Genomic DNA, 27,826 nt, shown 5'->3' on the forward strand with positions numbered 1-27,826 from the left:
CCCCGCCGGACGCCTCTATAAAAAGCCGCAGCGGGCTGGCGGGGAGGAGGATGAAGATGAAGATGATGAGGATGAGGATGCTGCTGGCGGCGCTGATGAGCGTCACTTTGAGTGTAACCTCCGCTGCTAAGGTAAAAAAAAAAAAACTTTTTAAAAGTCCACATGTGAGCTGTATGGAATGACAGCGTGCGTGTGCGTGTGCGTGTGCGTGTGCGTGTGTAGTTGGGGGTGGTCACGACGGAAGCGGGACAGGTTCAAGGGGTGAGTAAGAGCATGGGACTTCTGCGCTCTGTGGACGTCTTCAAAGGGATCCCCTTCGCGGACACCCCTGGACTGTGGGAGAAACCCAAGCCTCACAACGGGTGGGACGGTAATGTCACACCAAAAACACCATCGATGATGACGTCACACGAGTCGGTAGATTTTAGAGTTAAAAAAAAAAATAGGCGGCTCAGTCGCCAAAACTTTACAGTGAATATTCAAAGTAATCATTAATAATTCACCGTAAAACATACTTGCCAACCTTGAGACCTCCAAATTCGGGAGATTTTTGGGGGGGCTTTGAGGTGGTCGGGGTCGGGGTGGGCGGTGCTGGGGGGCGGGACACAGAACACTATACCATATAGTTGTTCTGTGCTTACTTTTTGGTTGGCCAAGCGGACGTGACGACAGGCTGTCCTCACTCAGGTCCGCACGGACCTGGAGGGGGCGTGCCTTAAGTCCGGCTGGAAATCGGAAATTCGGGAGAGGCACTGAAATTCGGGAGTCTCCCGGAAAATTCGGGAGGGTTGGCAAGTATGCCGTAAAAACAATCAGAGATTTTAGTAAAAAGACTTCAGCTCACTTGTCAAGAGTTTTATCTAAAAATAAAAGTGATATTGATTTTTGATGAAAGTAGGAGAAAAGGAAGTCACGTAATAAACTTGAATTATGTAGAGTATGAACAATTAATGACTGCTAATAAAAGTAGCAATTTATTTTACATTGCAGCAAAGAGCAGCCAATATATGTTAACACATACTTGCCAACCCTCCCGAATTTTCCGGGAGACTCCCGAAATTCAGCGCCTCTCCCGAAAACCTCCCGGGACAAATATTCTCCCGAAAATATCCCGATTTTCAGCCGGAGCTGGAAGCCACGCCCCCTCCAGCTCCATGCGGACCTGAGTGAGGACAACAGGGTGACAAGAACTAAATCATCCAGACTAGAGATAAATTGTATTATTATGTTTATCTTACCTAAAAATAAATATATTTATTAATTTAAAAAAATAAAAAAAATACATTTTTATTATATTTTGCTAAAAACATCAAAATTAATTGTATTTTTATTTGTATTTTTTCCTGACTCCTTATTACATCCAGCCATAGAATTATACATTAAAATAAACATATTTGAAATAATTGATTTTAAATTATCATAATAATTCATTTAAAATGACCATATTTAATTATTAAAATAATTGCTTGTTTATCAACAACTTTAGCATTTTATTCATTACATTTTGAAACTCTCAGAAGCCAAGTTATGTTATATTCCTTAATATTTATTTATGCAAGTTTGAAGTATCAATTATCCAAACACAGTTTTGTTTGCATATTTTTAGGATGTAGATATATATATATATATATAAATATATATATATATATATATATATATATATATATATATATATATATATATATATATATATATATATATATATATATATATATATATATATATATGTATGTATGAAATACTTGACTTGGTGAATTCTAGCTGTCAATATACCCCTCCCCTCTTAACCACGCCCCCAACCACGCCCCGCCCCACCCCGACCACGCCCCCACCTCCCGAAATCGGAGGTCTCAAGGTTGGCAAGTATGAGTTAACATGATGTTAGCATGTTGTTAACATGATGTTAGCATGTTGTTAACAAGATGTTAGCATGTTTTAACATGATGTTAGCATGTTTTTAACATGATGTTAGCATGTTGTTAACAAGATGTTAGCATGTTTTAACATGATGTTAGCATGTTGTTAACATGTTAGCATGTTTTAATATGATGTTAGCATGTTTTTAACATGTTAATATTTTGCTAGCATGTTATAAACATGTTATCAGCACATTAGCGTGTTAACATTTTGTTAGCATGTCGTTAACATGATGTTGGCATGTTTCTAAAGTGTTAATATTTTGTTAGCGCCATTTTGTATGTTATAAACACGTAATTTGCACATTAGCATGTTGTTAACATGTTAAGTTATTAGCACATTGTTAGCATGTTAACGTTTTGTTAACATGTTGTTAAAATGTTCGCATGCTTTTAATATGTTAATATTTTGTTAGCACGTTGTTAGCATGTTATGAACATGTTATCAGCACATTAGCGTGTTAACATTTTGTTAGCATGTTGTCAAAATGATGTAATATTTTGTTAGCGCCTTTTTTGCATGTTGTAAACATGTTATTAGCACATTAGCTAGTTGTCGACATGTTAACAAGTTTTTAGCACATTGTTAGCATGTTGCTAACCTGATGTTGACATGTTTTTAACACGTTATTAGCATGTTCATATGTTAACATGTTCATAACACGTTATTTGTTAGCACATTGTTAACATGTTAATATTTTATTAGCATGTTGTTAAAACGATGTTACTATGTTTTTAACATGTTAATATTTTGTTAGCACATTGTTAGCATGTTATAAACATGTTATCAGCACATTAGCGTGTTAACATTTTAGCACGTTGTTAGCATGTTGTTAACATGATGTTGTCATGTTGTTAAAATGTTAATATTTTGTTAGGGCCTTTTTGCGTGTTATAAACATGTTATTAGCACATTAGCATGTTGTTAACAAGTTATTAGCACATTGTTAGCATGTTTTTAAAATGATGTTAGCATGTTTTTAACATGTTAATATTTTGTTAGCACATTGTTAGCATGTTATGAACATGTTATCAGCACATTAGCGCGTAAACATTTTGTTAGCACATTGTTAGCATGTTGTTAACATGATGTTGGCATGTTGTTAAAATGTTAATATTTTGTTAGGGCCTTTTTGCGTGTTATAAACATGTTATTAGCACATTAGCATGTTGTTAACATGTTAACAAGTTATTAGCACATTGTTAGCATGTTAACGTTTTGTTAGCATGTTGTTAAAATGATGTTAGCATGTTTTTAACATGTTAATATTTTGTTAGCACATTGTTAGCATGTCATAAACATGTTATCAGCACACTAGCGCGTAAACATTTTGTTAGCACGTTGTTAGCATGTTGTTAACATGTTGGCATGTTGTTAAAATGTTAATATTTTGTTAGTGCCTTTTTTGCATGTCGTAAACATGTTATTACATGTTAACATGTTGCTAACCTGATGTTGACATGTTTTTAACATGTTATTAGCATGTTCATATGTTAACATGTTCATAACACGTTATTTGTTAGCACAATGTTAACATGTTAATATTTTATTTGCATGTTGTTAAAACGATGTTACCATGTTTTTAGCATGTTAATATTTTGTTAGCACATTGTTAGCATGTTATAAACATGTTATCAGCACATTAGCGCGTAAACATTTTGTTAGCACGTTGTTAACATGATGTCATGTTGTTAAAATGTTAATATTTTGTTAGGGCCTTTTTGCATGTTATAAACATGTTATTAGCACATTAGCATGTTGTTAACATGTTAGCAAGTTATTAGCACATTGGAGCATGTTAACATTTTGTTAGCATGTTGTTAAAATGAGGTTAGTGTGTTTTTAACATGTTGATATTTTGTTAGCACATTGTTAGCATGTTATAAACATGTTATCAGCACATTAGCGTGTTAACATTTTAGCATGTTGTTAGCATGATGTTGGCATGTTGTTAAAATGTTAATATTTTGTTAGTGCCTTTTTTGCATGTTGTAACATGTTATTGGCCCATTAGCATGTTGTTAACTGTCATCAAGTCATTAGCACATTGTTAGCATGTAAACGTTTTGTTAGCACGTTGTTAGCATGTTGCTAACATGATGTGGACATGTTTTTAACATGTTATTAGCATGTTCATAACACGTTATTTGTTGTTAGCACGTTGTTAGCATGTTAAAATGATGTTAGCATGTTAGCATGTTAGTGTAAGAGGAATATTTTCCCTCCTTAGAACCGAGCCTGGTTCTGCTAGAAGAAACACACACAGGTGGACAAAGGCATGAGAACTGGGCAACCACTGCAGAGACTTTAGAACGCTGGCTTTGCCCTCCCAATCTGTTGGCGTGTTGTTAGCATGTTGCTACGCTACAGTTAGCATGTGTTAGCATGCACTTGTGTTGCAGGGGTAATGAAGGCCAACAAATATGCGGAGCGCTGCTTGCAGGTGACCTTGTTGCAGACCGAAAGCCGAGGCAGCCAGGATTGTCTCTACTTGAACATCTTCGTTCCTCAGGGACTTCGATGTACGCGACACACAGACAGACAGGAAGTTGGTATTTTCAACAGGAAGTGTGACCACTCTGAGTGTGTGTGTGTCAGTGTCCTCCAACCTGCCCGTCATGGTCTATCTGTTTGGCGGCGCCTTCCTGTTGGGGGCGTCCAACGACGTCGCCATCCTGGGCGACTCGCTCTACGACGGCAAAGAAATGGCGGACCGAGGCAACGTCATCGTGGTGACGGCCAACTACCGAGTGGGAACGCTGGGCTTCCTCAGCAGCGGAGACGCGCGACTGCCAGGTGCGCCGCTTTGACGCGTCCTAGCCGGGCTCCGGTGGCTGAGGTGGTCTGTGCTCGCAGGTAACTACGGGCTGTGGGACCAGCACGCCGCCATCTCCTGGGTGCGCAGGAACATAGCGGCCTTCGGAGGGAACCCGGACAACATCACCATCTTCGGCCAATCGGCCGGCAGCGCCAGCGTCAGCTATCAGGTGAGGACGCCGCTTGTGTCCGCCAGGTGCTAGCAGATGCTCACAGGTGTGGTCAGACCCTGTCGCCCTACAGTAAAGGACTGTTCCGCCGGGCCATCAGTCAGAGCGCCGTGGCGTTGAGTCCGTGGGCACTGCAGAGGAACCCGATGGCGCTCACCAGGAAGGTACTGGAGAAAAACCTGCACTATCGCACTTCCTGTTTGTTGACCACGAGCACGCCTGGCGTAGATCGCCCGCAAGGTGGGCTGTTACCGCAGCGACGAGGACTTGATGCTGACGTGTCTGAAGATGACCGACCCGGTCGGACTGACCATGGCGGGAAAGATCGACATCCTGCAAATGCTGGGCAAAGGTGAGGACGACCGATCCTGTCATCACGTCTGTGATCATCTCGCCGTGTTCTCCTAGGCGTGGTCATGGACCTCCTGGAGCTCGCCCCGGTGGTCGACGGCGACTTCCTTCCCGACCATCCCAGTCGGCTCTTTCACAACGCCGCCCACTTCGACTACATGGCCGGCGTCAACTCCATGGACGGACACCTCTTCGCCGGCGTCGACGTTCCCTCCATCAACAAGAGGAACGCCAACACCACCGTGTGAGCGTCATTAGCTACAGGAGTGTGCCGATACTTGGGGTGCACGAAAAAAATCGATCCACATCCAAGGGGCGGCATGGCGTAGTGGGTAGAGCAACCGTGCCAGAAACCTGAGGGTTGCAGGTTCGCTCCCCGCCTCTTACCATCCAAAAATCGCTGCCGTTGTGTCCTTGGGCGGGACACTTCACCCTTTTCCCCCGGTGCCACTCACACCGGTAAATTGAATGATGAATGATAGGTGGTGGTCGGAGGGGCCGTTGGCGCAAATTGCAGCCACGCTTCCGTCAGTCTACCCCAGGGCAGCTGTGGCTATGAAAGTAGCTTACCACCACCAGGTGTGAATGATTGATGGGTTCTACATGTAAAGCGACTTTGGGTACTTAGAAAAGCGCTATATAAATCCCAGTTATTATTATTATTATTATTATTATTATTAAATTGCGATATCGGCCCGACACCCGATATCAGACCAGGGCACACCTGACGTCCACCCTTTCCCGTCCTACCAGAGAGGACGTCAGGGGTCTTCTGGCCGGCTTGACGAAGGAGAAAGGCAACGCGGCCGTGGACTCTGCCTTGAGCGTCTACTCCGCCCACTGGGGCTCTGTGCCAGTGCCGGAGACGGTGAAGAAGACGGTGGCGGACATCGAGACGGACTTCCTGTTCCTGGTGCCCACTCAGATCGCCCTCCAGCTCCACGCCAACCACAGCAGGTGCAATTATCAGCTAGCTTAGCGACGCCAACAGGTTGACGTTAGCGTGCTCTCGTCCCTCCAGTGGCGCCCGCACCTTCTCCTACTTCTTCAACATGAAGACCCGTATCCCGGGGTTCCCTCGCTGGGTGGGGGCGGAGCATAGCGAGGAGCTGCAGTACTTGTTCGGGAAACCGTTCTCCACCCCGCTGGTCTACTTCCCCAGACACAGAGACCTGGCAGGCTACATGATGGCGTACTGGACCAACTTCGCCAAGACGGGGTACGCTCCCAGCTAACCTCGGTCCTGGGAGAGTCCAGCTGACCTGGTCTTCCTTGTCCTCACACCAGAAACCCCAACCAAGGAGGCAGCAAGGTCCCGGCCCAGTGGCCCGCCTTCACCAGGACTCACCGGCCCTTCCTGGCCATCAACCACCAGACCAGCAAGTCCTCCATCAGGTGAGGTCTTTGTGTCCACTTCCTGTTGTTGGAGGCTAACATGCTAACTGTGTTGGCAGCTACGACCTAAGACAGGACTACGTCACCTACTGGACGAGCTCGTACAGCAGCCTGCCCGACGTGTGAAGCGAGCAGTTCATGTGAAAGAAAATGAAATAAAGTCTTTGGTTTATAAAGAAAGTGTTTTATTTGGCTCCACCCCCTACTTTGTTATTCTGCTAATCACATCTTCTCCTTCTGCTTCCTGCCGGGCGACAGGAAGTGACCTCTGGCTTGGTCTGTCATGGTCCACGGCGGTAGCCATGGTCCTCCAGGCGTCTCCCCTCAGCTCCTCGGGGTCATCGTACTCGGAGGGCGGGCCCACGCAGCTTTGCAGCTCGTCGTAAATGTGGTCCTGGTTCTCGTAGGCCGTGGTCAGGACCTCGCTGTCAAGGAGACGCTCGGCGCGCAGAGTGTCCTTCTTGGAGACGGCGTGGAACGGGAGAGAGTAGTCTTTGGGGAGGGGCGGCGTGCTTGTGTCCCACGTGACCTGCGAGTAAGTCTGATCCAGGGACCACGGCTCGGGGGCGCAGAGGTTAGGGTTCCGCGGGGAGCCGCAGATCACGTGGACCCTTTTCTTAGGGACTAAGGTCAACTTGTCAACTCCAAGCAGATCCACATCCACCTGAGAGGCCACACAACAGTCCATCAAACCTCAGTCTGCATAGTGTGATGTCATCATAGTGTGATGTCATCATAGCGTGATGTCATTATAATGTGATGTCATCATAGTGTGATGTCGTCATAGTGTGATGTCATTATAATGTAATGTCATCATATTGTGATGTCATCATAGCGTGATGTCATTATAATGTGATGTCATCATAGTGTGATGTCGTCATAGTGTGATGTCATTATAATGTAATGTCATCATATTGTGATGTCATCATAGTTTGCTGACATCAAAATGTGATGTCATTATAGTATGATGTAATTATAATGTGCTGTCATCATAGTGTGATGTCATCACAGAGTGATGTCATCAAAGTGCGATGTCATCACAGTGTGATGTAATTATAGTGTGTTGTCATCAAAGTGTGATGTCATCAAAGTGAGATGTCATCACGGTGTGATGTCATTATGTGTGATCATAGTGTGATGTCATCAAAGTGTGATGTCGTCATAGTGTGATGACGTCATACTGTGATGTCATCACACTGTGATGTCATCAAAGTGTGATGTCATCACAGTGTGATGTCATTATAGTGTGATGTAATTATAGTGTGTTGTCATCAAAGTGTGATGTCATCAAAGTGTGATGTCATCACGGTGTGATCATAGTGTGATGTCATCAAAGTGTGATGTCGTCATAGTGTGATGTCATCATAGTATGATGTAATTATAATGTGTTGTCATCATAGTGAGATGATGTCATAGTGTGATGTCATCACAGAGTGATGTCATCAAAGTGTGATGTCATCATAGTGTGATGTCATCACAGTGTGATATCATCAAAGTGTGATGTCATCACGATGTGATGTCATTATGTGTTATCATAGTGTGATGTCATCAAAGTGTGATGTCATTATAGTGTGATGACGTCATAGTGTGATGTCATCACAGTGTGATGTCATCACAGTGTGATGACATCAAAGTGTGATGACATCATGATGTGATGTCATTATGTGTTATCATAGTGTGATGTCATCAAAGTATGATGGCGTCATAGTGTGATGACGTCATAGTGTGATGTCATCACAGTGTGATGTCATCAAAGTGTGATGACATCAAAGTGTGATGTCATCATAGTGTGATGTCATCACAGTGTGATGTCATCAAAGTGTGATGACATCATGATGTGATGTCATTATGTGTTATCACAGTGTGATGTCATCAAAGTATGATGACGTCATAGTGTGATGACGTCATAGTGTGATGTCATCACAGTGTGATGTCATCAAAGTGTGATGACATCAAAGTGTGATGACATCAAAGTGTGATGTCATCATAGTGTGATGTCATCACAGTGTGATGTCATCAAAGTGTGACATCATCATAGTGTGATGTCATCACAGTGTGATGATGTCCAGACAGATCTGCATGATGATGTCAGGGCTAGGACAGGTGAGGTGTTTAGGTCATGTGATGTGCGAGCTGAACTGACCTGAGCAGAAGAGGATTGTGGGTCATCACGGTAGGAAGGAGGCGGGGCTTTGGGTAAAGGGGGCAGGACGGGGGCAGCAGAAAGTTCCAGGTTGACGAGCCCTCCTCTGGACGTGTGACGGACACGCTGCAGGCTGATGGCGGCCTCCACCGCCTGGAACAGGAAGTGACCCTCCTTGGTGTCGAAGTCAAAACTCCCCTCCCCCGACTCACACCTGCGACCCGCCTCAAAGGTGAAGGTGCTCTGAGGAGAAGCCACGCCCACGTAAGAAACTGCTGTCAGTGTGTGTGCCACCTTGTACTGTAAGTGTGTGTCAGTGTGTGTGCCACCTTGTGGTGTCAGTGTGTGTGTGCCACCTTGTGGTGTAAGTGTGTGTGCCACCTTGTGGTGTCAGTGTGTGTGCCACCTTGTGGTGTAAGTGTGTGTGCCACCTTGTGGTGTCAGTGTGTGTGCCACCTTGTGGTGTAAGTGTGTGTGCCACCTTGTGGTGTCAGTGTGTGTGCCACCTTGTGGTGTCAGTGTGTGTGCCACCTTGTGGTGTCAGTGTGTGTGCCACCTTGTGGTGTAAGTGTGTGTGCCACCTTGTGGTGTAAGTGTGTGTGCCACCTTGTGGTGTAAGTGTGTGTGCCACCTTGTACTGTAAGTGTGTGTGCCACCTTGTGGTGTAAGTGTGTGTCAGTGTGTGTGCCACCTTGTGGTGTCAGTGTGTGTGCCACTTTGTACTGTAAGTGTGTGTCAGTGTGTGTGCCACCTTGTGGTGTCAGTGTGTGTGCCACCTTGTCCCGCCCGAAGCGGCGCAGGAATCTGTAGGGCCAGCTGAGGGTGACAAGTCCTCCAGTGTCCAGCAGGTGGAGTGCTTCTGAGCTGGCTCGCAGGACACCTTCTCCCTTCAGGCCACAACGCTCTGCTGACTCTGTCCTCCTCACACACACACGGAAGTCCCTCACTACACACACACACACACACACACACACACACACACACACACACACACACACACACACACACACACACACACACACACACACACACACACACACACGCTCATAAGCCTCACTTCCTGTCTCATTTCCTGTCATGCTCAGTGTGTCACACACATGTTTGTGTGCTGCTGCTGTACAAAATGTTGTCCTCCATGCCTTCTTCTTCTACTTTGCTGCCACGCCTCCTGCTGATAGGCTCCGCCCAGCTGACCTGCACGCACACGCACACACACACACACACACACACACACACACATGTTGTCATGACAAGAATGTATAAGAAAGTAATAATAAGCTGCGTACAGGAAATGCGGCCTGGCACAGTAGTGTGGTCCACTGCTGCGGCGCGTGAGCAGCAAACAGGAAGTTCTTGTGCGTTGTCTCCAGCAGGAAGCAGCCGGTGTCTCTGGGACCTGCCTCCGCCTCCGCCTCCGCCTCCGCCTCCGCCTCCACCACTCGGATGCAGTCGGACAGTCTGATGACCTGCAGGGAGTCACCATGTCACGGCCGCCTGTCGCTATGACGACGACTCACAAAGAGAAGACACCTTCTTGTGGTCCTGATGTCTGCGTCCTCCTCGCTCAGCACCATCTTTACACTCGCACACTTCCAGTCTGGGAACAGACCGACAACCTTCTCCAAACAACACACACCACACACTCTTCCACTTCTTCTTCAGGCACACACAATAATGATACAATATAATCATACACAATATAATTATACACGATAATGACGCACAATAATAATGCACAATAATGACACACAATAATGATACACAATAATGACGCACAATAATGATACACAATAATGACACACAATAATGATACACAATGACACAATAATGATACACAATGATACACAAAGACATACAATGATACACAAAGACACACAATATGATACACAAACAGACAATGCCACACAAAAATGATACACAAAGAAAAACAATGATACACGACAACACAATAATGACACACAATGACACACAATAATGATACACAATGATACACAAAGACATACAATGATACACAAAGACACACAATATGATACACAAACAAAGACAATGACACACAAAAATGATACACAATAAAGATAAACAATGATACACAAAGAAAAACAATGATACACAACGACAACACAATAATGACACACAATGATACACAATGACACACAATTATGACACACAATGATACACAAAGACATACAATGATACACAAAGACACACAATATGATACACAAACAAAGACAATGACACACAATAAAGATAAACAATGATACACAAAGAACAACAATGATACACAACGACAACACAATAATGACACACAATGACACACAATAATGATACACAATAATGACACAAAGACATACAATGATACACAAAGACACATAATATGATACACAAGCAAAGACAATGACACACAAAAATGATACACAATAAAGATAAACAATGATACACAAAGAACAACAATGATACACAACGACAACACAATAATGACACACAATGATACACAATGACACACAATATTGATACACAATATGACACACAATAATGATACACAATGATACACAAAGACATACAATGATACACAAAGACACACAATATGATACACAAGCAAAGACAATGACACAAAAATGATACACAATAAAGATAAACAATGATACACAAAGAAAAACAATGATACACGACAACACAATAATGACACACAATGACACACAATGATACACAATAATGACACAAAGACATACAATGATACACAAAGACACACAATATGATACACAAACAAAGACAATGACACACAAAAATGATACACAATAAAGATAAACAATGATACACAAAGAAAAACAATGATACACAACGACAACACAATAATGACACACAGTAATGATACACAATGACACACAATAATGACACACAAAGACACAATGATACACAAAGACACACAATATGATACACAAACAAAGACAATGACACACAAAAATGATACACAATAAAGATAAACAATGATACACAAAGAAAAACAATGATACACAACGACAACACAATAATGACACACAATAATGATACACAATGACACACAATAATGATACACAATAATGACACACAATAATGACATACAATGATACACAAAGACACACAATATGATACACAAAGACAATGACACACAAAAATGATACACAAGATAAACAATGATACACAAAGAAAAACAATGATACACAACGACAACACAATAATGATACACAAAGACACAATAATGATACACAAAGACACAATAATGATACACAAAGACACAATAATGACACAATAATGACACACAATAATGCATCAATGAATGTAGATAAAAGACGTGATTATAAAGTATAAGTACATGAATTGTACATATAGATAAGTGATTATAGAGTATAATGACCAGTACAAATAATAAATATATGAATATAGATATATAAACACCACAGTATATAAGAATGTAGATTACAATTAGAAGAATATAGAGTATAGAGAGTATAGATATAAGAGTATAGATGAGTATAGATATAAGAGTATAGATGAGTGTACCTTCCCAAAGGTGTGTTGTTGTTGCAGGTAAAGACGTCCTTCTTTCTTCACGTCTTCTTCCATTCTCATCTTCGTGCTGGCGCCCAACTTCCTCTTCTTATATCTTCACTGCTCTCACTTCCTGCGTGACGTCATCCCCACTTCCTGCGTGAGCCACAAGCACTACAACAACACAAGCCCCGCCTCCTGAAAGACGACCAATCAGTGACGTCATCCCCACAAGCACAACAACAACACAAGCCCCGCCTCCTGAAAGACGACCAATCAGTGACGTCACCCCCACAAGCACTACAACGACACAAGCCCCGCCTCCTGAAAGACGACCAATCAGGTCTGTTTATTGACTTTTCAAAGAGGTGACCTTTGGCTGCGGGGGTCAAAGTTCAACCTTGGCAGGAAGTGAGCTCAGTAGAAGTCGTAGTCGGCGGCGTGGATGACGGACACGTGATTGGCCAGGTAGGACGCCAGCTCCTCTGATGGACGACACGGCAGCCATCACAGGAGGTCACGTGACCGGCGGCCGCACACCTGACGGCGTCTCACCTGCACGCAGCACGCCCAGCACGGCGGACGCGGAGGCGGAGCCCAGGCTGTTGCGGGCGATGCAGCGATAGGTTCCCGAGTCTTGTGGCCCCGCCCCTTCAATCTGCAGCCAACTGGAGAGCTCGAACCTCAGAGGACCGCCCCTGGACTAGAACACAGACAGGAAGTGAAGGCTTGACGCTCCGCCCACTCCACACCTGGCTCAAGAGCACCTGGACAGAGATGTGGGGGTCGTCCCCCGGCAGGACCACGTCATCCCGCCCGTCCTTACGCCACTCCATGGACGCCATTGGGAAGGCGAAGACCTCGCACAGGAAGTGCACACAACTTCCTGTCCCGTTGACTTGACTCTGAGGACCCACCTTGATGACTGGAACTGTGGGGGGAGGGGCAGGGGGCGGGGTTACTCACTCACCTGGCCTACAATAATCATACACTAATACACACAATAATGACAACACAATAATGATACACAAATACACACAATAAAGATACACAAAGGCAACACAATAATGATACACAAAGACAACACAATAATGATACACAAAGACACACAATAATGATACACAAATACACACAATAATGATACACAAAGACACACAATAATGATACACAAAGACACACAAATACACACAATAATGATAGACAAATACACACATTAATGACACACAAATACACACAATAATGATACACAAAGACACAGAATAATGATACACAAATACACACAATAATGATACACAAAGACACAATAATGATACACAAAGACAACACAATAATGACAACACAATGATACACAAATACACACAATAATGACACACAAAGACAACACAATAATGATACACAAAGACAACACAATAATGACAACACAATAATGATACACAAAGACAAACAATAATGATACACAAAGACACACAATAATGATACACAAATACACACATTAATGACACACAAATACACACAATAATGATACACAAAGACAGAATAATGATACACAAAGACACAATAATGATACACAAAGACACAATAATGATACACAAAGACAACACAATAATGACAACACAATGATGATACACAAAGACACACAATAATGATACACAAATACACAATAATGATACACAAAGACACAGAATAATGATACACAAAAACACACAATAATGATACACAAAGACAACACAATAATGACAACACAATAACACAAATACACACAATAATGATACACAAAGACACAGAATAATGATACACAAATACACACATTAATGACACACAAATACACACAATAATGATACACAAAGACACAATGATACACAAAGACAACACACTAATGATACACAAATACACACACTAATGATATACAAAGACAACACAATAATGACAACACAATGATGATACACAAAGACACACAATAATGATACACAAATACACAATAATGATACACAGACACAGAATAATGATACACAAAAACACAGAATAATGATACACAAAGACAACACAATAATGACAACACAATAACACAAATACACAGAATAATGATACAAACACACAGAATAATGATACACAAATACACACATTAATGACACACAAATACACACAATAATGATACACAAAGACACAATAATGATACACAAAGACAACACACTAATGATACACAAATACACACACTAATGATATACAAAGACAACACACTAATGATACACAAAGACACACAATGATACACAAATACATACATTAATGACACACAAATACACACATTAATGACACACAAATACACACAATAATGATACACAAAGACACAATAATGATACACAAAGACAACACAATAATGATACACAAATACACACACTAATGATACACAAAGACAACACAATAATGATACACAAAGACACACAATGATACACAAATACACACATTAATGACACACAAATACACACAATAATGATACACAAAGACAGAATAATGATACACAAAGACACACAATGATACACAAATACACACATTAATGACACACAAATACACAGTATAATGATACAGAAAGACACACGATAATGATACACAAAGACAACACAATAATGACAACACAATGATACACAAAGACACACAATAATGATACACAAATACACACAATAATGATACACAAAGACAACACAATAATGATACACAAAGACACAATAATGATACACAAAGACACACAATGATACACATATGACACACAAATACACACAATAATGATACTCAAATACACAATAATGATACACAAAGACACAGAATAATGATACACAAAGACACATAATAATGATACACAAAGACACACAATACTGATACACAAAGACACACAATAATGATACACAGACAACACAATAATGATACACAAAGACAACACAACAATGATACACAAAGACACACAATAATGTATCAATGAATGTAAATAAAAGACATGATTATAAAGTGTCATGTAGATAAAAGACAAATATAAAGTGTCATGTAGATAAAAGACATGATTATAAAGTGTGATGTAGATAAAAGACATGATTATAAAGTATGATGTTATTGATGAGCACGCTGTGGAGTAAACTTGAAGAAGTCAGCCAACACGCCTGGTCTGCATCTTTTATGACGAGACAACACAAATATTTTCCAGAAGGACATTTAGAGAGAAAGGACATCTTGTGAGAAGATGTCGGACAACCCTGGAAACTAGCTCACTTGTCCTGCTGATGAAATTATATTTGATTCCTTGATTTTTTCACATTTAAAATGTTGTTTGCAATTGTAGTTTTGACAGTAGCACATACAAGATCACTTTTAATTGCTGATGCGGGTTTATTGATTCTTAAATGTGCCAGAATAGAACCCTCTTTGTACAATGTCCAGTCGTGTGTAAATGTCTTTCTGCTCATGTGGTGACGTCATGATGCTATTTGGAGACGTCATCACCAGAGGTGGGACCAAGTCATTGTTTTGCAAGTCACAAGTAAGTCTCAAGTCTTTGCCCTCAAGTCCGAGTCAAGTCCCGAGTCAAGACAGGCAAGCCCCGAGTCAAGTCCAAAGTCAAGACTGGAAAGTCTCAAGTCAAGTCCTAAGTCCTGCATTTTGAGTTTCGAGTCCTTTTAACCACAGACTAATATATTAACACAGATTGTGTATGCTTTTCAAACGCTGTATTTATTTATTAAAACAAGTGCATTTGAAATTGCAGGAAAGAAAATTGTGCTGACATTGCACTTTATAATAGCACTATTAACCAGTCATTTGAAACATTAACTCATTCCTTTACAGAACAAACACATTGAAAAATAAAGTGCAAATGTACTTATTTGTACAAAAGTGTTAACATTGAAAAAACATGACATATACGTGAACATAACAAAAAAGTTGTACTTTTTATATGTCAGGGCCCTATGCTGCATTGCATTTGCAAAAGACCAAATTAGCCAAGAGTCTGTCAGTCATTTGTGCACGATGGGGGCGTAGTATGATGCCACCATGGCTGAAAACTCGCTCCACTGGAGCACTGGAGGCAGGCACTGCCAAGACTCTCATGGCCACTCGGAACAGTGAAGGAAGAGTCTTCATGTTCAATGCCCAGAACAAAAGGGGGGAGAGAGTTGTTTTGGGTTGGTGCACTACTTGTAAGTGTATCTTGTGGTTTTTATGTTGATTTAATTAAAAAAAGAAAAAGAAAAACAATTATTTCTTGTGCGGCCCGATACCAATCGATCCACGGACCAGTACCGGGCCGCGGCCCGGTGGTTGGGGACCACTGAGGTAAACAACCAACAGTATGTCAGAAAGCTAGCTAAAACGGTACACATATTCATAATATAGTATACATTTTAACTGACCTTTATTTGACTATTTTTGTCTTTTTTTAGGTGGCTAAAATACGCGGTGCTGCTGACCGCCGTCTAACGTTACGTGTGATATATTGACTAACGTAACTCTGCTTAAAAAAAATCACTGAACAAAAAGTATGAATAAGGTAGTGAACTGCAACAGATTCCCGTGTTTGCAATAACGTTATAACGTTAGCAGTGAGTTTACAGCCTCACTGATTTAACTACACAGCAAATAAAAGTCACGTTACTTAGCCAATAAACGTTATCTTACATTCAAAACTTACCCTTCTTTGTGCAACTTCAAATGCCGGACGAAGTTGGAAGTTGTTGCCTCTCCATCAGTCATTTTGGAACCGCATGTGTTGCATACTGCAAACCGTTTTGTGTTGACCACCTCGTAATTTTTATACCCAAACGAAATTATTTGAGGTATCATTTTTTGTTCACTGGCGTGTGGTTTGGACATGTCTTCTTCGTTGGTTGTCCTGCAATTTGATTGGATGAATGCTGTGTGATGAAAACAAAGTAGATGTAATTTGATTGGCTGTTGTACTGAGAGCACACCAGCTGACACACGCAACGCTGATAGACAAGTACACGATGAAAAATACGGAGCGCTCCCGAATAACTTTGTCATCTTTGGGTTTTGGGGAAAGTAGCAAGTCATGTCAAGTCATGTCAAGTCAAAAGGCTCAAGTCCAAGTGAAGTCACAAGTCATTGATGTTAAAGTCGAAGTCCAGTTGCAAGTCTTTTTACATTTTGTCAAGTCGAGTCTAAAGTCATCAAATTCATGACTCGAGTCCAAGTCATGTGACTCGAGTCCACACCTCTGGTCATCACTGAAGGCCTAGCTGGGAAACGCCACTGATGTGCTTGTGCAGCCCTTTGAGACACTTGTGATTTCGGGCTATATAAGTCAACTTTGACTGATAAAAGGTGGCCTACCTGTCTCGCAGGGCCCCGCCCCTTTGGTGTGGAGCTGCGGCGTGGAGAAGGCGACCTCCCGGAAGTGACACTTATTTGCATACGTCACTCCGTCACTTCCGCATACAGGCTCGCGCTCCTCGCACACGCACACCTGCTCTTCCTCCTCCTCCTCCTCCTCATCTCCTCCCGCGGGATGAGGATCCAATTGGCACCGAAGTCCGGTCCCGCACAGGCCGAAGTACACGTTCCGGTCCCCGGGGTCGCAGGCCTGACCCTCCAGGTTGCCGCACTCGTCGCAGCAGCCGCACGGGTCCGGCACCAGCCCGGCTCGGCAGCCGCGGGTCTCCGGGCACATGTCCGCCTGGCACGGCCCGCAGCCCGCCGCCACGTCGGTCCCGTTGGTCCGCAGGCCGGGCAGCGGGTCGCACTGGTGCAGGTTCGGGTAGAGACCCAAGACCAGCAGGGCCAGCTCGGCCAGCAGAGACATGGTCCAGAAGAACTTGAGTGTCGACGACGAAGTGAGTCAAGTAAGACGAAGAGTCTTATTTGTTACTCTGACCGGAAACTCGCCAACGTTCAAACAAGCTGAGCCGCTCGCGCTGCCGCCGATCGATTGTGTCAAATTACTAACAAACACGCCCACTTCCGCTTCAGACCATTCAAATAAAAGCCCAGGCGGAAGTGCGCTTTGCAAGAATCAAAGAAACGGACCCGTTTAGCGTCACGTGATGATGACGCCCCGCCCCCACCGGGCAGCTGCTCCCCTCATTAGGCCAGAACACCTGGGAAAGTCCTCACTTGGGTGAAGGAATGTGGTCCAGGCCTGAAGACCTCCTGCTGGGTTTGTCAAAGCAGCTGAGGTCCACAAATAGAAGGTTTGTGGGGACGCCACCACAAGCCTGCATTTCCTGAATGTTTGGACTTTGTGTCAACTTCCAAGAAACTTTATTTGCAAAGACAGAAAAACCCTTAAATAACTCAGAAAATAAAACCAACAGTGGCGATGCATTCAGGAACACAGTTCACGTCTGAAAAATGAACTCTCAGGCTTACGCGCTGAAGCTGAAAAAACAAAGACGTGGGGGACGGGGCTAGGCCGGCCCAGTGGCGGTGACTCCTGAGACGTGATTGGCCGGAGGTCCCGCCTGGTCCTGAGACGAGGTGACGGACACCTGGAGGACGCCAACAAGCAATCAGAGCCGCCCACTTTTATCACCTTCAAAATGGCCTCACCTTAACGCTCCGACTTCTGTTCACCGCCTTCATGACCTCCTCTTCATCCTGCTCTTCCTCGTCCTCGCTGGCCACATGGGAGGGCGTTGCCGTGGCGACGGGCTGCACGGCCGCCAGAACGGCCGGGAGGGTGAAGCAAGACAGGAAGCGGGCCCTCAGCATCCGGTAGGCGGGGTTGCCGCCGAAGCGCTCCTTCACCAGCTGACGTATCGCCAGCATTAGCTCCGCCTCCTCGTCGGCGTTCACAGAGGAATCAGTGGCTCCTGGCAGCTGTGGGGGCGTGGCCTGTGATTTGGACCGCCTTTGAGCATGCGGCGCTCTTTTCAACAGCTTTCTGGCGGTCTTGGTGAGCGCGGCTTTGGCGCGCAGGAGCACACTGAGCGTGCTCAGATTGCTGACAAAGGGTGGCAGGTAAGGAAGAGCCACGCCCAGTTCAGGAACTGCCACGCCACCCTGTCCACTCAGCCAATCATAAACCTCCGCCTTGGACTCCGGGAAGATCAGAGAGGGGTCAAGGTTCAGCACCTGGGTCCCGGCTGGTAGGCCAACGTTTTGAGCCGGGGGACAGGTTAGGGGGGAGGAGCCACCTGACGGTCTGGGAGAGGTTAAGGGGGAGGAGCTACCTGGAAGTCTAGGACATATTAAGGGGAAGGCACCACCTTGTGGCCTGGGGGAGATTAAAGGGGAGGAGCTACCTGGCGGTCTGGGAGGGTTTAAGGGGGAGGAGCTACCTGGCAGTTGAGAACATATTAAGGGGAAGGCGCCACCTTGCGGCATGGGGGAGATTAAAGGGGAGGGGTTACCTGGCAGTCTGGGAGGGTTTAAGGGGGAGGAGCTACCTGGCAGGCTAGGACATATTAAGGGGAAGGCGCCACCTTGTGGCCTGGGGTAGATTAAAGGGGAGGAGCTACCTGGCGGTCTGGGAGGGTTTAAGGGGGAGGAGCTACCTGGCAGTCCAGGACATATTAAGGGGAAGGCGCCACCTTGCGGCATGGGGGAGATTAAAGGGGAGGGGTTACCTGGCAGTCTGGGAGGGTTTAAGGGGGAGGAGCTACCTGGCAGTTGAGGACATATTAAGGGGAAGGCGCCACCTTGCGGCATGAGGGAGATTAAAGGGGAGGAGCTACCTGGGGGTCTGGGAGAGTTTAAGAGGGAGGAGTTACCCGGCGGTCTGGGACGGATTAAGGGGAAGGAGCCACCTGGCGGCCTGGGACGGATCAAGGGTAAGGATCCATTTGGCGGTCTGGGGGAGATAAACGGGGAGGAGCCACCAACTGGTTGTAAGATTAGGCCTGGGGGGCGGGGCCATATAGGTACAGGCTGAGGGCCACTTGGCCCAATCAAAACTAGGTTTGGAGGCGGAGCTTGCCCCAGCTGGACCTGCTCACTTGGAGTCCAGGAGGATAATACCTGAACCTTTGTGGGGGGTGGCATGGCGCCGCCCTTCCTCTTCCTCCCATTGGCCAACGCCTGCGAACGACACGACAAGTCAACAGTGGTCAACAGAAGAGGCGGGACAAAAAGACCGGAAGGTTCACCTGTGATTGGATAGCTTTCTGACTTAGCTTCCGGACTCGCTTCCCGTCCTGGATGACAGGCGTGGAAGCTCCGCCCACACGTGTGGACGCTGCTTTGGGGGCGGGCTGACGACTCTTCACAATGCTGGCATGGTCGTGATTGACGGACAGTTCAAGAGCCTGCATTGTGGCCGTCGGGGGCGGAGCTACAGGCGGTGCCGCCAAGGAGGGGCAGGCCTGGTGGGAAGGAGGGTGTGGCGGGGAGGCGTAGAGCTGAATGGAAAAAGGGATGCTTGGAGAAGAGGAGGGCGGAGCCACGGAGGCTACCAGGTGGATGGAAGGAAACGTGGGGTGAGTGGGCGGAGCCTGTTGCAGTAGAACCGTGGGTGGCGGCTTCACATCTGGAGGTGGTTGTTTGGCAGCCCAAAGCAGCTGCAGCTTACCCGCCACCGTCTTGGGGTTGCGAGACCCCATAGGCGGCTGAGGGGGCGGAGCCACCGGCACCAAATTGTCCTTTCGCCGCTCGATGACGTCCCTGCAGCCCGCGGTGTCCACGTTCATGGCGTGGAGGAGCAGCAGGAAGACAGGGGTGGAGCTCACCATGGTCTCCGTGCGGCACTCTCTGAGGGCGTCGGCCAGCGTGGTTACGGGTTCGCCCGGGAGCAGCACATTCCCGATCCACGGCGAGACCGCCGCCTGCAGCTGGTAGTCCAGGCTGGTGTCCGTCACGCGGCGAAGCTTCTTGAACCTCAGCGCCATCTTAGACAGTCGACTCCGCAGCTGGCCGAGTGACATCATCAGCATCACGTCGCTGCTCTGTCGCTCCTCCAGCCGCAGCTCTCGGGGGGGCGGGCCCACCACCACGGAGCGTCCAAACCGGCCCACAATGGTGGAGCGCACTGGCGTGTGATGGTGGGAGGAGTCAGACGAGGACTGCAGCGTCACCACCAGCAGGCCGGAAAGAAGATGATTCTTTTCTTCAGGAATCCATTCATGCATTGGAAGCAGGCAGAAGTTCACTTGCTTCTTCTTCTTCTTCTTCTTCTCCTCCTCCACGCTGACTTTCACTGTGTCCTTCAACTTGACCTTGCCAGCATCAACATCATCACTGTCCATGTACTCCACCTCCCCCTCCTCTTCCTCTTCCTCTTCCTCCTCCTCATCCTCATCCTCGCTCGTCTCCTCCAGCTTGATGTTCAACAGCCGCTTCCTGATCTTCTGGTTCACCTTCGTCGTTTTGGAACGCTTTGACACATTCTGCTTTCTCTCCTGGGAAGTCAACATGACAACGATTAGTTGTTACGTGATGAAGAGGAGTCGTGTTACATGATGAAGAGGAGTCGTGTTACGTGATGAAGAGGAGTCGTGTTACGTGATGAAGAGGAGTCGTGTTACGTGATGAAGAGGAGTCTTGTTAAATGGTGAAGAGGAGTCTTGTTAAATGATGAAGAGGAGTCGTGTTACGCGATGAAGAGGAGTCGTGTTACGCGATGAAGAGGAGTCGTGTTACGCGATGAAGAGGAGTCGTGTTACGTGATGAAGAGGAGTCGTGTTACGTGATGAAGAGGAGTCGTGTTACGCGATGAAGAGGAGTCGTGTTACGTGATGAAGAGGAGTCGTGTTACATGATGAAGAGGAGTCTTGTTAAATGGTGAAGAGGAGTCTTGTTAAATGATGAAGAGGAGTCGTGTTAGGCGATGGAGAGGAGTTGTGTTACATGATGAAGAGGAGTCGTGTTACATGATGAAGAGGAGTCTTGTTAAATGATGAAGAGGAGTCGTGTTAGGCGATGGAGAGGAGTTGTGTTACATGATGAAGAGGAGTCGTGTTACATGATGAAGAGGAGTCTTGTTGAATGATGAAGAGGAGTCTTGTTACGTGATGAAGAGGAGTCGTGTTACATGATGAAGAGGAGTCTTGTTAAGTGATGAAGAGGAGTCGTGTTAAATGATAAAGAGGAGTCGTGTTACGTGATGAAGCGGAGTCGTGTTACATGAAGAGGAGTCGTGTTACGTGATGAAGAGGAGTCGTGTTACATGATGAAGAGGAGTCTTGTTAAGTGATGAAGAGGAGTCGTGTTACATGATGAAGAGGAGTCGTGTTACATGATGAAGAGGAGTCTTGTTACATGATGAAGAGGAGTCTTGTTAAGTGATGAAGAGGAGTCGTGTTACATGATGAAGAGGAGTCATGTTACATGGCGAAGATGAGTCGTGTTACATGATGATTTGATTTGAAGAGGAGTCGTGTTACGTAATGAAGAGGAGTCGTGTTACATGATGAAGCGGAGTCGTGTTACATGAAGAGGAGTCTTGTTACATGATGAAGATGAGTCGTGTTACAGGATGAAGAGGAGTCGTGTTACATGATGAAGAGGAGTCGTGTTACGCGATGAAGAGGAGTCGTGTTACGCGATGAAGAGGAGTCGTGTTACGTTATGAAGAGGAGTCGTGTTAAATGATAAAGAGGAGTCGTGTTATGGGATGAAGAGGAGTCGTGTTACGCGATGAAGAGGAGTCGTTTTACATGATGAAGAGGAGTCGTGTTACAGGATGAAGAGGAGTCGTGTTACACGATGAAGAGGAGTTGTGTTACACGATGAAGAGGAGTCGTGTTACATGAAGAGGAGTCGTGTTACATGATGAAGAGGAGTATTGTTACATGATGAAGATGAGTCGTGTTACATGATGAAGAGGAGTCGTGTTACATGATGAGTTGTGTTACACGATGAGTCGTTACAAAAAGATGAGTCGTGTTATACGATTAAAATGAGTTGCGGTACATGAGTTGTGTTACATGAAGATGAGTCGTGTTATACGATTAAAATGAGTCGTGTTACATGATGAGTTGTGTTAAATAAAGATGAGTTATGTTATACGATTAAAATGAGTCATGCTATAAGATTAAGAGGAGTCGTGTTACATGATTGAGTTGTGTTACATGAAGAAGATGAGTCATGTTATACGATTAAGATGAGTCGTGTTGCACAATGAGTTGTGTTACATAAAGAAGATTAGTCATGTACGATTAAAACGAGCCGTGTTACATGATGAGTTGTGTTACATAAAGATGAGTCATGTTATACGATTAAGATGAGTCGTGTTACACGAAATGAGTCATACTACATGAGTTGTGTTACATGATGAGTTGTGTTACATAAAGAAGATGAGTCATGCTATACGATTAAGATGAGTCTTTTTACATGAGTCGTGTTACACGAAATGAGTCGTGTTACATGATGAAGATGAGTCATGTTACATGATGAAGATGAGTCATGTTACATGATGAAGATGTAACATCAAGTTGACAGTTACGTGGAGTGCTTTGAGGAGACAAAAACAAAGATGGTGAGTACTTGTAAATGAGGTGCTCTCAGGTGTCTCATCGTCTTCTTCCACTCTCTCAGACACTGAGCGTCGTTCCTGTTGGGAATCTCTGCAGCGATCTTTGCCCAGCGACCTGACACACCATCACACAACCATCATCACAATCATCATCACACAACCATCGTCACACAACCATCATCACACAATCATCATCACAACCATGGTCACACAACCATCATCACACAAGCATCATCACACAACCATCGTCACACAACCATCGTCACACAACCATCGTCACACAACCATCATCACACAACCATCATCACACAACCATCATCACACAACCATCATCACACAACCATCATCACACAACCATCGTCACACAAGCATCGTCACACAAGCATCGTCACACAAGCATCATTACAACCATCATCACACAACCATCATCACACAACCATCATCACACAACCATCGTCACACAACCATCGTCACACAAGCATCGTCACACAAGCATCATCACAACCATCATCACACAACCATCATCACACAATCATCGTCACACAACCATTATCACAACCATCATCACACAATCATCATCATACAACCATGGTCACACAACCATCGTCACACAACCATCATCACACAACCATCACCACACAACCATCATCACACAAGCATCATCACACAACCATCATCACAACCATCATCACACAACCATCGTTACACAACCATCGTCACACAACCATCGTCACACAACCATCATCACACAACCATCGTCACACAAGCATCATCACAAGCATCATCACACAACCATCATCACAAGCATCATCACACAACCATCGTCACACAACCATCATCACAACCATCATCACACAACCATCATTACACAACCATCGTCACACAACCATCATCACACAACCATCACCACACAACCATCATCACGCAAGCATCATCACACAACCATCATCACACAACCATCATCACACAACCATCATCACACAACCATCATTACACAACCATCGTCACACAACCATCGTCACACAACCATCGTCACACAACCATCATCACACAACCATCATCACAACCATCATCACACAACCATCATCACACAACCATCGTCACACAACCATCACCACACAACCATCATCACACAACCATCATCACACAACCATCATCACACAATCATCGTCACACAATCATCGTCACACAACCATCGTCACACAATCATCGTCACACAACCATCGTCACACAACCATCATCACACAACCATCGTCACACAACCATCGTCACACAACCATCATCACACCACCATCATCACAAGCATCATCACACAACCATCATCACAAGCATCATCACACAACCATCGTCACACAAGCATCGTCACACAACCATCATCACACAACCATCACCACACAAGCATCATCACACAACCATCATCACAACCATCATCACACAACCATCGTCACACAACCATCACCACACAACCATCATCACGCAAGCATCATCACACAACCATCATCACAACCATCATCACACAACCATCATCACACAACCATCATTACACAACCATCGTCACACAACCATCGTCACACAACCATCATCACACAAGCATCGTCACACAACCATCGTCACACAACCATCATCACACAACCATCATCACAACCATCATCACACAACCATCATCACACAACCATCGTCACACAACCATCGTCACACAACCATCATCACACAACCATCATCACAACCATCATCACACAACCATCATCACACAACCATCACCACACAACCATCACCACACAACCATCATCACACAATCATCATAACACAATCATCATCACACAACCATCATCACACAACCATCATCACACAACCATCATCACACAACCATCATCACACAACCATCATCACACAACCATCATCACACAAGCATCATCACAAGCATCATCACACAACCATCATCACAAGCATCATCACACAACCATCGTCACACAAGCATCGTCACACAACCATCATCACACAACCATCACCACACAAGCATCATCATCATCACACAAGCGTACAGGAAGTGTTGACCAGGAAGTGCACTCACCAACTCCATGTTTGTCCACCAGCTTCATCAGGAGCTCCTGCTCGTCGTCATCAAAAGCACCTTTCTTGGTTCCCTCCTTCAAACAGTCCAAGTATCTGCCAAGCACGTGACACACACACACACACACACACACACACACACACACACACACGCACACACGCACACACACACACACATTGGGGTATATCCATCACGTCCTGGAAGGAAACATCTTGGTCCTGGTCTCCCTCACCGGTCTCTGCAGGCCCCGTCGGTCCGTCCAGGAACCTCCAAGCGGATCTTCCACCAGTTCTTCTCTCCGTGACGTTTCACGGCTCTCAGCAACATCTGTGCAGGAGTGTGAGAGTTTCAGGAGGAACATCAGCAGAGGGTTGAAACCTTACCTCGTCTTCCTCCAGGCACCAGGTTCCTTTCTTCAGGCTGGGGTCAAGAACCTGGCTCCAGCGGTAGATGAGCTGCGGCGTGTCTCGGCCCTCCATGAAGTAACTGACTGAGGGAACAGGAAGAGGCGGGGTCACAGGTGCGTGCGGGACGCGTGGCGACCGGACGGCGTCCTTACTCTGCGTGTACGGGATGAAGTTCCCGATCCTCATCTTGTGCACCAGTTCCCGAAACCTCTCGTCTTCGCTCTCAGTCCACTTCTTGCGCTTCAGCGAGTCTGAGATGAACCTCTGGAAGGTCTGAAGGCACATGAAGGCGGTGCGACCCGTCTGGCGGCCCAAAGAAGACGCGGTGAGCGCACGCAGAAGACGGGGAGAACTAACCATGACCACGACCAGGACGCTCACCCCCAGCTCCTTGGCTATGAGGTCCCAGTGTCTCTCCTGGTGTCTCCCACTGATCTCCTTCAGCTTCTGCACTTCCTCCGCGCTCCAGCGGCTCTTGTTGACGGCCGGATGAAGGAAGTTCTGCCAGAAAAGACGGACGTCGTCCGCCTCTCTCTGTCCTTCAAACTGAGCGGGAGGAGAGCGTCTCAACAGCAATAGACAACCTTTGGCAGCGGCTCAAAGTGACTGACACTCACGTCAACGTTGGCGATCTTCTGCCAGTCGTGGTCCTCAAACTGATCTCCTATCAGCGTCTCCTTCTTCTTGGCTCTGACCAATCACAGCCCAGCATCACACTCACACTACAGAGCCACCATACCTTTTTAACAAACGTGCTAATGCTGTGGCTCATTTAGCAGCGACACAATTACATGTCTCTCTATGACCAATGTTTGCATTGGACATAAAAAAGTATTACTTTTACAACAAAACATTGCAATATTACACAAATGGAAAGAATATGAGAAATTGTTCCCAAGTTTACAAGAAAAAAGTCGACATATATTTTAGTTAATTTATTTTATTTTTTGTTTGTAATTTGTTTTTATTCTTCATTATTACAGTATGTCTCTACATACATATTTTTTTTTATTAATTTTGGCCAAAGGGGCCACATTTCAATTTCTTACACACACTTGTTATTTCATATGTTGACCAGAGGGGGAGCACTTCTAATTTTTTACACACACTTGTTATTTCATATGTTGACCAGAGGAGGAGCACTTCTACTTTTTACACACACTTGTTATTTCATATGTTGGCCAGAGGGGAGCACTTCTAATTTTTTTACACACTTGTTATTTCATATGTTGGCTAGAGGGGGCCACTTCAAATTTTTAAACACACTTGTTATTTCATATGTTGACTAGAGGAGGCACACTTCTAATTTTTGCACACAATTGTTATTTCATATGTTGACCAGAGGGGGAGCACTTCTAATTTTTACACACACTTATTTCGTATGTTGACCAGAGGGGGTGCACTTCAAATTTTTACACACACTTGTTATTTCATATGTTGACCAGAGGGGGCGCACTTCTAAAATTTACACACTTGTTATTTCATATGTTGACCAGAGGAGGAGCACTTCTACTTTTTACACACACTTATTTCATATGTTGACCAAAGGGGGAGCACTTCTAATTTTTACACACACTTGTTATTTCATATATTGACCAGAGGAGTTCACTTCTAATTTTT

At 44.9% G+C, this 27,826-nt stretch overlaps 4 protein-coding genes across 6 annotated transcripts in view; 1 reads left to right on the forward strand and 3 right to left on the reverse strand.

Annotated features, from left to right (window-relative positions):
* The first annotated feature begins 3 nt into the window (after positions 1 to 3).
* Positions 4 to 6,830, forward strand: LOC133619137 (bile salt-activated lipase-like). Its single transcript, XM_061980037.2, has 12 exons — positions 4 to 131; positions 223 to 370; positions 4,320 to 4,439; positions 4,516 to 4,713; positions 4,774 to 4,904; positions 4,961 to 5,068; positions 5,133 to 5,256; positions 5,313 to 5,499; positions 6,009 to 6,212; positions 6,277 to 6,474; positions 6,543 to 6,650; positions 6,710 to 6,830. Exons 1-12 carry the CDS (start codon positions 51 to 53, stop codon positions 6,774 to 6,776), a joined length of 1,674 nt encoding a protein of 557 aa, XP_061836021.2. The 5' UTR covers positions 4 to 50; the 3' UTR covers positions 6,777 to 6,830.
* Positions 6,814 to 13,013, reverse strand: dok2 (docking protein 2). 3 transcript variants are annotated; one of them, XM_072915309.1, is made up of 8 exons: positions 12,874 to 13,013; positions 12,331 to 12,474; positions 10,324 to 10,446; positions 10,080 to 10,259; positions 9,891 to 9,987; positions 9,570 to 9,739; positions 8,794 to 9,036; positions 6,814 to 7,314 (listed from the first exon to the last, which is right to left on the reverse strand). In XM_072915309.1, the coding sequence occupies exons 2-8, from the start codon at positions 12,397 to 12,399 to the stop codon at positions 6,853 to 6,855; spliced, it is 1,344 nt and encodes a 447-aa protein (XP_072771410.1). In that variant the 5' UTR covers positions 12,400 to 12,474; positions 12,874 to 13,013; the 3' UTR covers positions 6,814 to 6,852. The 3 variants fall into 3 exon arrangements, with proteins under 3 accessions (XP_072771410.1, XP_072771409.1, XP_072771411.1); XM_072915308.1 differs by having other exon boundaries at positions 10,324 to 10,449; XM_072915310.1 differs by lacking the exon at positions 10,324 to 10,446.
* Positions 12,736 to 18,121, reverse strand: LOC140679654 (kazal-type serine protease inhibitor domain-containing protein 1-like). Its single transcript, XM_072915500.1, has 4 exons — positions 17,653 to 18,121; positions 13,071 to 13,249; positions 12,874 to 13,021; positions 12,736 to 12,803 (listed from the first exon to the last, which is right to left on the reverse strand). Exons 1-4 carry the CDS (start codon positions 18,119 to 18,121, stop codon positions 12,736 to 12,738), a joined length of 864 nt encoding a protein of 287 aa, XP_072771601.1.
* Positions 18,122 to 18,548: 427 nt separating this feature from the next.
* The window catches only part of snapc4 (small nuclear RNA activating complex, polypeptide 4), a 30,178-nt gene continuing 20,900 nt past the window's right edge, over positions 18,549 to 27,826 (reverse strand). The window contains exons 11-20 of the mRNA XM_072915311.1: positions 26,824 to 26,896; positions 26,588 to 26,752; positions 26,359 to 26,509; positions 26,183 to 26,289; positions 26,032 to 26,126; positions 25,800 to 25,894; positions 23,740 to 23,843; positions 20,406 to 21,653; positions 18,868 to 20,337; positions 18,549 to 18,806 (exon numbers count right to left, since the gene is read on the reverse strand). Of these exons, the coding sequence (XP_072771412.1) occupies positions 18,726 to 18,806; positions 18,868 to 20,337; positions 20,406 to 21,653; positions 23,740 to 23,843; positions 25,800 to 25,894; positions 26,032 to 26,126; positions 26,183 to 26,289; positions 26,359 to 26,509; positions 26,588 to 26,752; positions 26,824 to 26,896 (3,589 nt within the window). The 3' untranslated portion in view covers positions 18,549 to 18,725. The remainder of the gene's footprint in view (positions 18,807 to 18,867; positions 20,338 to 20,405; positions 21,654 to 23,739; positions 23,844 to 25,799; positions 25,895 to 26,031; positions 26,127 to 26,182; positions 26,290 to 26,358; positions 26,510 to 26,587; positions 26,753 to 26,823; positions 26,897 to 27,826) is intronic.

This window comes from Nerophis lumbriciformis, linkage group LG20, assembly GCF_033978685.3.
Source record: "Nerophis lumbriciformis linkage group LG20, RoL_Nlum_v2.1, whole genome shotgun sequence".
NCBI classification, from domain to species: Eukaryota; Metazoa; Chordata; class Actinopteri; order Syngnathiformes; family Syngnathidae; genus Nerophis; species Nerophis lumbriciformis.